At 35.2% G+C, this 14,761-nt stretch overlaps 1 protein-coding gene across 2 annotated transcripts in view; it reads left to right on the plus strand.

Moving 5' to 3' along the window:
- Window positions 1-7,814: 7,814 nt before the first annotated feature.
- The window catches only part of LOC118191393 (long-chain-fatty-acid--CoA ligase 4-like), a 122,685-nt gene continuing 115,738 nt past the window's right edge, over window positions 7,815-14,761 (plus strand). The window contains exon 1 of one of the 2 annotated variants that reach the window (XM_085807984.1): window positions 7,815-7,919. In XM_085807984.1, coding sequence (XP_085664110.1) covers window positions 7,916-7,919 — 4 coding nt within the window. In that variant the 5' untranslated portion in view covers window positions 7,815-7,915. The remainder of the gene's footprint in view (window positions 7,920-14,761) is intronic. The other variant, XM_085807982.1, reaches the window with a different exon arrangement.

Genomic DNA, 14,761 nt, shown 5'->3' on the forward strand with positions numbered 1-14,761 from the left:
GGTCGCTGTGTTGATCTTTCCCTTGGCGAACTGATGAATAACCTTACGCGCTTGCAGATCTTCCAGGCAATGTTCTATCAAAGAAGGCGGGTCTGGCGGTCGTCCTATAAGGCAGGTCATACGGCAGATGAAGATCAAAGTTGAAAAATCATTAGCGGTGGGGAAATCCAGTGCTGTCATGAACGATATTCATACACGCTAGCAGAAATAAATAGCAAATTTCTGTCTCAGTGTTGCTAGCTTTACGAATACAGAAAATGGTTCAATATTGTACTATTAAATGTCTCTACCGTGCCTTCCAACTGTGTATATAAAGAAATGGTTTGAGTCTTTTTCTGACTAGAACTTCTATACAATCCTTTAAATATGGCAGATGTGAAATTTGTTCCTTGGTTGAAGTGAATGAGAAGAGGCATTTCAATCGAGAAATCCAGTTTTTTTTACCAAAACTTCTATGACGTTTGAAGCTTCTGGATCAGGAGTATCTTAAGCTTCCTTCCACTTCCAAAATAGTCCGTGGCAACTACGATGAACGTATTTCCGTTAGTTCCACGAGGTAAATATTTGAGAATATCTAAAAGCATCCTTTTGAATGATGCTCTTACAATATAGAGCTGTAATCTTCCTCGTGTACGTGTCTGCTGGCCTTTTCGAGCACCAGACTCATAACTTGATTTACACCGATTTTTTAAATATGCTTTTGCTTTTGTCTCAGAAGAAAAGTTTACAAACATTAAGGAGTGCCTTTATTACACCAAAATGACTTTCAGTAGGGCTACTGCTCACTAGGTATTCAAGATCAGTTTCCATCTGATAGGGTTTCCTTTCACAGCTTCCATTCGCGGTATAGGAATCTATCTTGCAGGTGAAGGAAATTCCATAAAGTCTAGTATGTTTTCTTCATCGAACTAAAGAGCGTTATGTCTTGCCAACTGGGTTTTAAATTTATTACTTCCATTAATTCTAATATTTGTCTGAATTCAGAATTTTCCATTAGGGCTTTTCTCCATTCTTTGCTGCTCCACGTATTAGCCTCAAATGTTATAGAGTCTGCGTTAATTTGTCTAAGCACTGGAAATTCAAAGCCATATTTTTTTCGGCTTTCGAAAATATTTGCTCTTTCCTTCCCCAAATCTTCTTAAACATGTATCAGTTTGCCCATGCAAAATTCCGATGTGATGTCGAATGTGAAGTCTTATTCTGCAACCATTAAATCCATCTAACTCAGAAGTAGATAAAAATCGGTCCGTGAGCCGAATGAGGCCTTTTTAGTTGCTTAATCCGCCCGATATGAAATCCTTCACACATCTCTTTCCTACCAAATTTTGTACGCAAACTACCGAAGTCAGCAGTACGAGTGCACATCTATTGTTACATATATACACATGATTTTACTATGGTCAACTTAAGCTGAGAACACCAGATACACTAGAAAGCATGTGCTTCCACCAAAGAATATAGTTCTGTCATTTATAGCAGCTTCAGTTTAGAAATTAACAACTAATGAAATATGAGTTCTGTTAAGATTAAAAAATGGATTTGAAAAGATAGCTTAGGGAAAGAACGTTTCATATCTGAAGTTTTATTTAAAAATGAAATAGTACATGTGAATAGTATATGTACAAAATGGAAATAGTACATGTACAAAATGAATAGTACATGGATACATGTGAATCATTTTGTAGAGACATCAGGTTTATTTTGAGAAGCAGGAAAGATGAAATATGAGCAACCACTTTCGCCGGGAATCGAACCGCGGACCTCTGGAATACGCGCCCAGTATGCAGACCACCACACCACGAAGGCATGCCAAGAAGGCGGGAGAAATACCTTATATACTCCCCTTTTTAAAGGTCGACTGGGGTTTTCAGGGGACCCAGTCACCAAATCCTGGGTGTGGAGAATCATCATCCAACGCCCTTTTAGTTCGGGCGCCACTGTAGATACATTAGAATTATTTTGAGAAGCAGGAAAGATGAAATATGAACAAACGCCTTCGCCGGGAATCGAATCGTGGACCTCTGGAATGCGCGCCCAGCGTGAAGACCACCACATCACGAAGGCATGCCAAGAAGGGGGGAGAAATACCTTATAATTTGATTACCAATAAGTTTCGGTGTTAAGAATTACTAAAATGAGGTGGAGGTTATTTTGGATGAAATAATCGCAAACGAAATTTCGAGATTTCACGTTTTATGTGAAGGCTATATTAATTAATAAATAGTTTTGCAACACAGTGTTTATAATAAAAATAGAAAGTATGCAAAGCTATAAACTTATTAAAATGTTTGATTAATCACTGATGCTTTTCTTTTTGTTTCATATTCCTTGAAATTTATATGTACACTTAATATTTCATTGGTTGACAAGTATGCAGGAACATCGTACCGTTTAAGGCTTATTTAAATTAAAAAATATGAAATGATATTGTGATCACGATTTTCTCGTCCTTTCCGCGTATCTTCGTGGTGTAACTAGATAGCACGTCCGGCATTTGAATTCCGAGAGGGAACTACACATTTTTCATGTATCCTGCATCGGTATATCTAATAACTCTACAGGTGGCCCTGAACTGAAAGGTGGTCAATGATTATTCGTCAAACCACGCTTGGGCAATTAGGTCCCGTTATCCTCTGTCGGCCTTTAAAAGGGATAGTAAATAAGGTATTTTCTTCCTACTTCCCGCGTACCTTCTGGTGTAACTGGATAACACATTCGGTTATCAATCGGGAGGCCCGATGTTCAAATCCCGACGAAGTCATTGAACATTTTTCACACATCCTGCATCAATATACCTAATGACTATAAAATTCATAAAATGCTTTTCAACAAAAAAATTCAACCGGGAAGGTTTTACCCTTCCCCATCTTGTCCTCGCAAACAATAGGGACACCGCAAAAGAAAGCCATGCAAGCGCCATCGTACCTTGGGACTGACCTGACAGCATGACGTAATACGAAAGAGCTTTTTGATCCGTAGTTAAGAGTATTTGCCAATCCCTGATCTAGCTACATGATGTTCTTGATTTTTTAAACGAAATATGCAACTTAATGAGACAAGTTCGTTGCGCAGCAAGAATTTCCGGCCATACGGATAATGACGGATATGTTGTACTGCCTTTACAATAGCTAATCTTTCTTTCCTGATCATACAGTAATTTCTTTCTACGATCACAGCTTTCTGTGTCTGCGATCTCTACACCACAGGTAAGTTACTACTCATCAACTTAATTCAGCGTTGCATCATCGCTAAGAGGAGCTATATATCCGCAAACCGTTAAAGATGGTTGCGTACAGGTTAGCTGTAAGACACCAATGGCTTTGCGTCTCATTAACACCCTTACTAAGAGAAGCCTCCTGAAACTGGTTTCAAGATCACCTTGTAGGGTTTTAGTTGTGTAGACCCTTAAACCAATGCCCTTCAGACCTTACTAGACCAACACCATCTAGATTCTAGACAGTTATGTGTTGACTAGAATGACAAAGGAGTTATAGCTATAGTCTGGATTAAAATGACAAAGTCTTGCAAAGGTTAAAATAAACTCTTTTATTAAATCTTTATATCAGGCAGAAGCTATCACTTGCGATTACAAACAAAATTCGCCCACTTGCGGGTATTTAAAATAATAGAAGATAAAATTCAGATTCAAGTAACATAGACAGAGACTATGCAAAATGCTCCACTTAAGCTAACTTAATTATTTTTAAGAAACGTTTTTAATGTCGGCTAACAAAATGGCTAAAATCGAATAATATCTAAAAGGCTGTGGGGTGACAAGACGTAAACTGCAGCTAAGGCTGCCAAATGCTAAACCATTCAGAACTCCCGACTTAAATACTTTAACAACTGATTTGTATTCTGGCGAGAGAAAATTACAGTTAAGGTTTATGTCATAGCAACTGGTTAATTAACATAACATTCTTACAATTTCAGCTAAACTTCAATGGAGTACAGTGTTTACGGCTGAGCCCTGGTAGTCTGCAGATTGATTCTCAAAGGTTATTAGTCTTTAAAACTTCTGGAACTTCTTATCAAGCCAGTAACATCGGCAATGGACACACGTACCTATATAGTTTAATAGCTTTATCGAGGTGGCGGGAATTGCTATCGGTGGTAATACTGATCTCTACATATTCCCTCGCAATAATTTGATTGCGGTGTTGTAAAGATAGCACGTCTTTGCTCGATATATTAGTCAGTTTCTTGCAAGATGGGTCTTGTTCCTATTTCTATCAGGCAACCCGCGAGTTCGCATTTTCTTACGAACGATAACGTGCATTGTCAGCTAGTATTTAGAATGGGAAACTCTCCCTCGCACGGAATGACTTTCTCAAGTCACTAGCCTTGAATCTCATTGAATATACAGGCCCGCCAGTGGCCGAGCGTTAAAGTAGCTGAACACTGAGAGTTCGGTCCGAGGTTCGAATCCCGCGAACAGGCTGGCTGCATGGGCGTTTTCGTGGTTTTCCCCACGTTTAACGTGTATACGAGCCAGTTTCCTTTAGAAAGTCCTCCACGAAGGCATCCCTCCCCTTAGGCAGATAGCCCTCGAGGCTTTGCCATAATCACACACACATATTGAATATATAAGCAACATGCTTGAAGGACGTTTAATTTATCTCTATTACTCTTCTCGGAATCTTTACGAGCTAATAATACGCTTACTAGAAATTGATACCTCAGATGTATCTACTACATCATCTTACTCTTATTCTGAAACAGCGCTATCAGGAATGTGTTTACAGTAGAGATCACTGTATTTCGTTTTGACAGACCTCCACGAAGAACTTTTTTTGCCACGAAAATTTTTCTTTTTGTTTACCGTTGTTAGTATGTAACGTGTTTTCTTTGTCATTACCGAGTGCCTTAGTGGTGTAACTGAAAGCCTATCGGGAGGTTTGGAGTTCGACCCTGGTGAGGGCACTCCGCATCTTTCACGTTTCCTACTTTGACAAACCTAATGATTTTGCAAGTTACTTATTTACTTGTCATTTTCTTTACATTTCCTAACCAAACACTAATATCTTTTGCTATATGGCAATCATATGTAAAAGCTTTATAAATCCAAATAAGTAATTTAATTTTTTTTCTGCTTTTGTCATTTTGTTGCTTAAATTCTGCACACGAGTGTAACTTCAGACACCACCGTAGATTTAATTTATGTTAAATCGTTGGTTTCATAAAAGTGTACAGTTAATTACAGAAGTTATTTTTTAACTCGTTTATTGGAAACTTAAGTTCATCAAGGCATGAAAATACTTTTTTTCCCCCTACTTTAATTTTGGGTAAGCACTTCACAAATATACATTATAACATTTGAAAATAACGAATAGTTGCCCTACGTCTTCTGCACAAGCAGAAGTACTATGTATTATTTTCATTGCGTACAAGTAATTGGTTTCAGATGGAAAGCAGTGAAGTCTTTGTTTAAATGAACTCCTTTACATTTCTTATATAAGATATTTCTCCTGCCTTCTTAGTATGACTTCGTGGAGTAGTGGTTAGCACGCTCGGCGCGTATTTGAGAGGTCCGAGGCTGGAGTCTCGGCGAGGGCATTGCTCGATTTTCATCACTTCTGCTTCAAAAATACCTAATGTCTCTACAGCGGTGCCCAAACCAAAAGAGGTGGTGGATGACGATTTCCCTTCACCAGAATTTGGCGACTGGGTTCAATAATCCCCAGTTTCCTGGTTTCAAAAAATACCTAACGTCTTTACACATATTTAAATAATATCAGATACGATATTTATTAAAAACTATGGTGTTCTCATTATTCAAAACTGAATATTAGTTTAAATGAAAATCAGTCGTTTTGGAACTCGAAAAACGATAAAATATTACTTGGAAGAAAAAACTGTTGGTGTGACTTATCTCACTTGTCTGACAGTAACATCAGATAAAGCCCAGGAAATTCATCGTGACAAGGAGGGCAAAATTCAGCCTGTCATTGGCAAGAGGCTTGAGCACTACACAGGTGACAGTAAGACTTTGTTCAGATCCACCCTCAATTTTGATGGAGAGCAACCCGGGGATATAGGTTCTAGGGTCTCCTACCCCTTCTCCTACCACAACCTCTCGAGAGGACTTGCGGCTCGCCGCATATTTAGAGCGCTCCCCATGCCACAAAGACACTGTCACAAACATCCATGATTTCTCCAGGATTCGAAACTCGCAGTGCACTCAGCGTCGCTAACCACTATCCCGGTTGGGCGGAACAAAGAACTGTTGGGTCAGATTATAAGGTATTTCTCCCGCCTTCCTAGCGTGCCTTCGTGGTGTAGTGGTTCTGCACGTTGGGTCGGTATTCCAGAGGTCCGTGGTTCGATTCCCGGCGAAGGCGTTTGCTAATTTTTCATCTCTCCGGCTTTTCCAATTAACCTAATGTCACTACAGTGGCGCCCCCCGAACTAAAAGGGTGTTGGATGAGGATTCTCCACACCCAGGATATTGCGATTGGGTCCCCTAAAAGCCCCAGTCGCTCTTTAAAAAGGGGAGTATATAAAGTAGTTCTCCCGCCTTCCTAGAGTGTCGTCGTGGTGTAGGGGTTCTGCGCGCTGGATCGGTATTCCAGAGTCCGTGGTTCGTTTCCTGGCGAAGGCTTTGTTAATTTTTCCTCTTGCCTGCGTCCAAAAAATACCTAATGTCTCTACAAAGTGTCGGTTCAAGAAGCAGTTGATAGAAGGGTGATTTATGATTGAGATCGGTATTATTATACTCAGAAATTCCATTGAAGAGTATTTTCCCTGTTAATATCGATGCTGAATTTTATCTTAAGTAAATATAAAATTTCACATCTGAAAATATTCAGTTAAAAACTTTCTGATTATATTATTTAAAATTATACTATTCAAGAATATTCCCACTGCTCGTTTCCTTGCTTTTATTAATCGATTTTTCTTGTTTCCTTCCAATATATTTTTACTTAAAGTTTCAAGTTCTTTATATTAACTTAATATTATGCAGATTTCTTTCAAGTCAGTTTAACGTAATTATTTGGAAAACAGCTTTTTGATAGTAACTAACATTCTGATATATCTTATTCGAAGTCTTTTGAACTTTGAATTAGAAATAATTTTGTACCAAAGTTCTTAAACTTTACATTATATTTACGAATATCTAACGAGTGTTTTCTTATATTTACGAATATCTAACGAGTGTTTTCTTATATTTACGAATACCTAACGAGTGTTTTCTTTCATTCTACTTTTTTAAACAGATTCTAAAACCAAAAATCAAGAAAATTTTGCATAAAATATAAATATATGTTTGGGGAATAAATTTTTCATTTTATCCAGCTCATGAAAAGGTACTTCTAAATGAGCTATCGGAAATTTAAGGAACATTCAAAAAAGCTCTTAGATTGCAAATGTAAGGAAGATAAATTTTATATACTAATTTATAATTTAGTCTATCTGCATAAAATTTGACTATTGATATTTAAGTTTTAAAATCCTTATAGTTAATCTTTCTTAAAACTCAAGCAAAAATTATCCTATTGGTACATAATTCACTTAATTACACAAACATCAGCACTTCTGTAGAAGTTAACCTACATATCTTAATTGTTATCACAAGAACATTTAATGCCGAATTTGAATGTAGCTACCCCACATGAAAAAATATCAGGAGAAGCAATCGCTTTCCAATCCACATTCCGCAACCTAATCAATGAGACAACGTATGGATTCAGTGCACTAAATAGGCCACAAGGAAGGAAGCCGATATGTTTCGCTTCGCATGTCTACCCCCGTGACGTTCTAAAACCCTTAGGCAACAAAAGTAAAAAAAGAAAAAGCCAACAGAAACCTGCAAAATTCTTCCTTGAGGTTGGCGAACCCACAATCTCGATTAGAAGTTCAGGTGAATGTCGCTCTAGAATTGCGCCTCTCGGATATTCCATCCTCGGCTCACAGCATGGGTGAGTGAAATTTTTCCAAATAACCTTCTAGCATACAGGGTAAATGAATGACATTCTTTTCGGTACGCAAACCGAAAAATGTACTGTACTGTTAGGCAGTACCTCAGACACTCGTTGGAACAGCTACTACTTAGCTTAGAATCAGATGATTATCATGTAACAGACCCATTTTTGTAGTTTTTTGAAGTATTCAAAAATAATTACAGTATTCTATCTTGGTTCCTTACCTTGCACAGGCATTTCCGCTTTAAATTATTTTGAAACTAAACTGCGTCAGTGTTTGATTAGATTGCATACAGTTCGAATATTTGTGTCATTAAAAGGAAGGTAGTTTTTATTTCATGAGCTGCATGCTTTGTTAAACTCTTTGTGCATTGTTACCGTGTACTCGCATTCAAACGTGTTCATGAGTTTTATAAAACATATTTTTAAAATAATTTTTATAGCTGAATCTCCTAAAATTGTTTGCCTGACTAGATTCATTTGTTATTTCAGTAGAGCGAAAAATATTTCTGACTCACACGCAAGGGAAACACAATTATCTATAAAGAATAATTTACAATCAAATTGGAAAGGCGGCATTTCTGCATAATGTAAGGATAATAATCGCTTTCTATTTTCACTGCGGTGAAGTATTTAATTTTTTAATAAAGCATGCTTTCCGCTTTACGTTTGTTTTACTGCTTACCTTAAGAGATACCTTTGTTTTACTGCTTAGCCTTAAAGCAATGCAGTGTATTAGTATATATAACATGATCGAATAATTTCCTTTTATTGGTCGCAACAATATAATTCTTTAATACACTCAAAATTCGGTTATACAGTTGCTCAAAAACGTGTGCGTACAGTGGCTATATACTTTAAAAAACAACAACATAAAAGTAAGAAAACACGTTTGTTTTGTTTTAAGCTTTTATGTACATTTGAACGGTTTCTTACAATTCATATCCCTGATATTCTCAAACTTATAGTAACAATTTTTGACGCAAAACATTTAAAAGAAACAAAAAGAAATTAAATCAAAAAAGTCTGCGTACACTTGTGCAACTTATATGCTCATTTTCTTAAAACAGTTATTCAATATTTAGTAGGATATCCTTTGCGTTTAATTACAGCCTGCAATCTTTTATTCATTGAATGAACAAGCTTTTCAGTGTCGGATATAGTAATTTTTGCCTATTTTTCTTTCAATTTGCATATTAAAACTTTGTTTGATGCTATATTGCTGTTGAGAATGTTTGTTTCAAGTTTTTCCAGAGATGTTGAATTGGATTAAGGTCTCGGGATTGAAGAGGTGTCTGTAACCATCTAGAGACATGATACAACATGTATACTTTAATTATCCTAGCTTTATGCTTAGGATCGCTGTCCTGTTGAAAAATGAAATCATCCTTAACTTCCAGTTTTTCGCCACTTGCTTTAAAATTCTTCTTTAAAATGTCCAAGTAAACAAATCTATCCATTATTCTCTCTATTATGTGTAAGTTTCCGACTCCGTTACAGAACATACACCCCAAACCATGACACCATCTCTTCCATGCTTAACAATTAGACTTTTCACATCTGATTCCTTATTCGGCTTTCTCCAAATTATACAGCGATCATTTAACTTAAATTGGTGAATCTGCTTTCGTCTGGCCAGATAATTTTGTTCCAGAATTCAGGAGATTTATTTAAATGGCTTTTTTCAAATTCAATTCTCTTTTTCCGATTTGTCTTCGAAATGTTTGGTTTTGCTCTAGCAATTCTCCAAGATAATCAGCATTTTTAAGCACGATTCGCACAGTTTCTGAGTAAACTCTTTTATTGCATGTCAGATTCAGATCTGCCGCAATATTAGATGCAGAAAGTTTAGGATTAACTTTGATATTTCGAATTATTTTTCTTTCTTTTCTAATAGATAATTTCTTAGGCCGTTCACATCTCGGTCTTACACTAAAACTTCCTATATCCGAAAATTTTTGTATAACGTGTTGAATACTAGAATGAAGTTTCTCGACAATTTTACCGATTTGGCGAAGATATTTTCTTTTCATCTCGTAACTTTATTATCAGCTGTCTTATAGCTAGAGGAATTTATTTTCCTTTCTTCTGTAATATGATGTTAATAACATTTAATCACTTAACATGTACTAAAATACCGAATGAAAGCAACTGTTTTCGGGTTGAACTCAGCTGTGACTCATTCAACCAGAAATACGACTGAGAATATGCAAATTTTTCCGATGGTTATCTGCGCGTACACAGACTTTCTTGATAGCAGTTTAAAAGCTTATCGGGGGAAAAAAGTGCTTTTTAAAATTTGGTAATAATTTATTCAACTATTTTGCAGTTATGCTTTTCTTAATATAATCGTAAATTTAATAAAAATTTAAATATTGTAATTTTCTAATAAAACAAACGGCTTTACAGAAGATTTATGCCTTACTTAGCTACTGTACGCAAACGCTTTTGAGGCACAGTTTATGTTTCTCATTTTCCGTCTCTGCTTTCTTTTCCAAAATAAATTTAAAATCGACTGAGAGATTGTTGCCGTCAACCTCTTAATTATAGTATCTTTCAATGCAAAGATTCTAAAATTAATTAAACATTTAACTTTTTCCCTTGATTTCTTTTCCACTGTCCTTTTGACACTATTTAAGTTTAATATCCAGTTCATTGTTTGAGTTCAGGTTTTGACGTCTGAGGAAAAGAGAAAAGGCAGAAATATATCGCACATTTTATTCTCTTACTATTGAACACTTTCAATTTTTAAGAAATTTACTTATCATGTAGTAGTTTGAGGGATAGGGTTTTAGTGTACCGGCCACAGGGAGCAATGACAATATTTATTTTGCCCTGGAGAGTAAATTTTGAAAGCACAATTATTGAAAGTACAGTAATTTATATACCTTTAAAAATAACATTTAAAAGGTTGCATTCATTTTTCTTCTTCGTTTATTTTCGATGTAAGAATTTTCAGAGGGCAAATGGAAAGAAATTCCTGTCACAATTAGAAAGACAAGGTGATTTAAAATTCACGGAGTTTTGCTTAACATTAGCAGCAGGTGTACATTCAACGATAGAACCAAATTCATGAAAGTAAATTCTGCAGAAAATTGTGCATTTTAGTATTTGTATGAATTAGATTCGATGAATTGAAATTAATTGAAGTTAATTTAAATTAGATTCAATATATTAATTTTAAAGTACATGATGCGGTGTAAAAATAGTGATGTTTTAAAATATCTTCCTAACTTGGATAATTATTGCAGCTAGTTAATTGATTTAGACAAAGCATGTGAGGGCAATCTACCTAATGAAAAATGTGCTTTATAAGGAAAAGTGGCTCATATTCACGTTGCATGCAGCTGAAAACGCTTATGCAGCTAGCCTGTTCCGTGGGCTGAACTTACCAGTAATCAGCGATTTTCAACCACTTGGCACTGACACCAAAGGCTCAGTATTAATAATTATTAAGCCACTTGATTTCTTTTCGTATCCATTATATTCATTTATTATAGATATGAGTGTTTTACAGTAGCAGTGAATATTGCAAATACTTTCTAAACTAACTTTAGCTTAGGCTGTTTCTTATGTTTATTATTCTAATCTGATCCTCAAACTTATTTCCTAAGTGATACAACTACTTTTCTATGATTTTAAAAATTCTTGACGCCAGAAAATACTGTATGTAAAGTCGAATTTCATGCTAGTCGAGCATTACGTAACAAGAGAACGGCCTATATATGTCACTGCAAAACATTGCATGGAATTTCCTGTGGTCAATTTGACTTCAAAATAGTATTATCAAAGATTCAATACTTAACTAAAGAATAATCAGACTATAAGACTCAGCTTTAGAATTTTATTTTTAATAAAAGTGCCGTGATTAAGTTTGTTGCAATGTAGCTCGAAAATTATATCTGAACTATTAAATGAGAGGAGCACATTTATGTTTTTCAGTAAGTTTCTAAATTTGCAGTGAGGAGTTTGCATTGATTTTCTACATAATATTTCGAAGGTCTCTTTTCATCTTCCAACTCTTATATTTCGTTAAGAAAATGGCTCTGTTCCGTTTCAAGGATTTCTATAATACAGATTAAGAGTAATCATTTGTATCCTACGTTTCCTCTCTCTACTGATCATTATCTTTCTTTTCCCTTCATGCATCGGTGACAACACTTACGAGACAAATTTGAGCAACTGAAGCATAATAATACCTGTGCTCGCTTTTATGACTTTTTCAGAAGCTCACCACTTGTACCATTCATATTTTGCTTTCTCAGGTATATCAGTAAATATTCGTCAAATTGCTATTCGCATTTACTCAAATAAAGTATTAGCAAGAGGGAAATTCGTAATTTTTTTTTTTTTTTTAAAAATTTCTAAACTTTTTTAAAAATCAGATCAGATGTCGTCTAAAAACCGCTAAACACACGTATTTTGAACAAAGCATCGATTTCCAAAAGTTGACACTCGTTAAATGATTGTATTTTAGCAGTTTCCCCGCATGTAAAAATAGAAGCTAAAAGAATAAACGTTAAAGAAATTGCTTCAAAGAATGATGCTGAAAAGAACCCGAAGAGGAAAAATGCAAATTATATGTATTCAGAAGAGGAACTGCACTACTTAACATCCCTAGAAAGAATAATAAATGTTTTCCATCAGTTCTCGGCTTATTCGCGGCAACCTCTTTTCGATCACTATTTCCTGCATTACTGCTGCATGTAATTCTTGAAAAAATTAAATGTTTTAATGAAAAGAAAATCATCTCAGCACGTGCAGTTTGCTCTTTTCGATTAAACTTGCATCGCACGGGAAGTTATGAACAGAAAATTAACATTTCAGTCGATTTGCTGGAAAACTTTTCTTTTTCCACCATGGACACATCTTAAAAAAATAAATAAATAAAAAATAAAAATAAAAATAAAAAAAAAAAAAAATCTGAAAGGTTTCAGCTTTTAAATTACATCCAAAGGGGCGTTTTTTTAATGTTTTGTGTGTTACCTTTATTTATTCTATATCATGTTCTTCGCACTTAAAAAATAAATTTCATTTCAATAGCAATGTTGCGAAATAATTTTAAAATGAACCTATCTATAGAATTTCCAATTCCGCGCAATGGAGATAAAAAGATTTTTTTCCCTCCCCGTAGATTGTTGTCATTGTTCGTTTTCAAATCGTTGAGTTTATAACTCAAAAATTCGATAAAGTTTTACAAAATATAAAGTCGATAATAAAATAAATTCCAAATTTCAAATTTAGGCTTCCTCATGCCCATATTCGCAGTAGGATTACGTCATTCAAAATTCGATGGCTCTATGTACCGTTGTTTTATCACAATGCAAGAAATATACATACATTTATGCAGATTTTTCATTATTTAATTTCTTCAAATATAATGCCAGACTCTAACATTTGGTGGCAACAGTTTGAAAAGTGAAACGGACATTTATAGTGATTCAACGCAAACTCGCAAAACGAAAACAATAATCCTTCAGGGACAAAGCCCCTTTGGACTAAAAAAAAAGGCCTTCATTTTTCTCGGCTAGTGATTTTTGGTTTCTTTCTAGTGATTTCGGATACTTCTCTGAATCTTTTTAGTGCTAAAATTGTCCAATATACTTCTTCAGCAGATCAACTAGAAACGTGGACCAGAATCTTTAAATTTTGATGAAAGGTTTCAATTTCAATGCCATATTTAAAAAAAATTATCTAAAAGCCTTCATAAATTTTTTACCAGGCCGGTGTCAGTATTTTTGCCGTCCAGTCCAAACTTTGCGACTCCTAATTTCTATAACTTTTTCGCTCCTAAATAGTGCCGCCGAGTGCGGCCGCAGAAGTTTCACCGGCTCTGGCGTCAGCCTAATTTGACTTCATGATTCATAGTTCCCCCTTCATGATTCTGTTACCTTTAGTTTAATATTTTCTGTTTTCTTACCCGTTATGTTGCATAACGACAGTAGATCTTTTATTATCCATGCAGCCTAGTGTTGTGTGCCAAGATACATAGAAATTAATTTATCTCTCACAAGGCCTTGTAAATATCTTGTTCTCAGAGTGCTGCTGTTCGACGAGATGTAGACGTAACAACATTACTTCTCAAATTATAAAAGCAGTTGCTTAATAAACTGAAAGATTTCAAAGCAATGAACATACTTTTTAATAATATATATCTTTTTTAATAATATAGATACTGATGTCCTTCATAATATAGGCAACTGCAACTGATTAGCTACAGGAGAGTGGTCCACCCCATGCGGCACATATTTAGGGGTGGCATTTTCTGCGTTAAACATTATTTTATAGGGGTTAGTCATCTGGATCGTCGAGGTGGGTAAATAATAATGAGTTTCTGAATTACCATAGGGAATTAAATTGAGGGAAAAAAGTTAAGTTTTTACTCTGTGCTTCCATTCAAAGAAATCCTCACGAGATTTCAACAGCTACAAACTCTTGTTATAGCTTTTTATTCCGACGAAACTTTTGAACGAATCAACTAAATTATGATCACGGTGATATTAATAAGAGAGAAATATTTCAGAGGTTTAGATTTGTTATTGCTGGAGAAAATGAAATAGGAACGTAAATGCGCCGTCCTTTTAAATATTTGCTGTTTATTCCAAAATACAATCTTTAAAACAAATTTCCAAATATTGCAATATTATAGTGAAATTTTCTCATAATTACTGTAGGTGCTGGTAGTTATGATAAGAATTTTCTAAATAAAAATCATTTAAGAAGTACTTAACAACTATAGATGCTTATTTTGTTTTACGAAATCTTCCTCTGCTACATACTACAGCAACTGGAGCAATCAAGTAGACCTTTATGTATACATATATATATATATATCCGAA

The sequence above is a fragment of the Stegodyphus dumicola genome, chromosome X1 (assembly GCF_044657685.1).
Source record: "Stegodyphus dumicola isolate Sdum_Otavi_A_Nest chromosome X1, ASM4465768v1".
NCBI classification, from domain to species: domain Eukaryota; kingdom Metazoa; phylum Arthropoda; class Arachnida; order Araneae; family Eresidae; genus Stegodyphus; species Stegodyphus dumicola.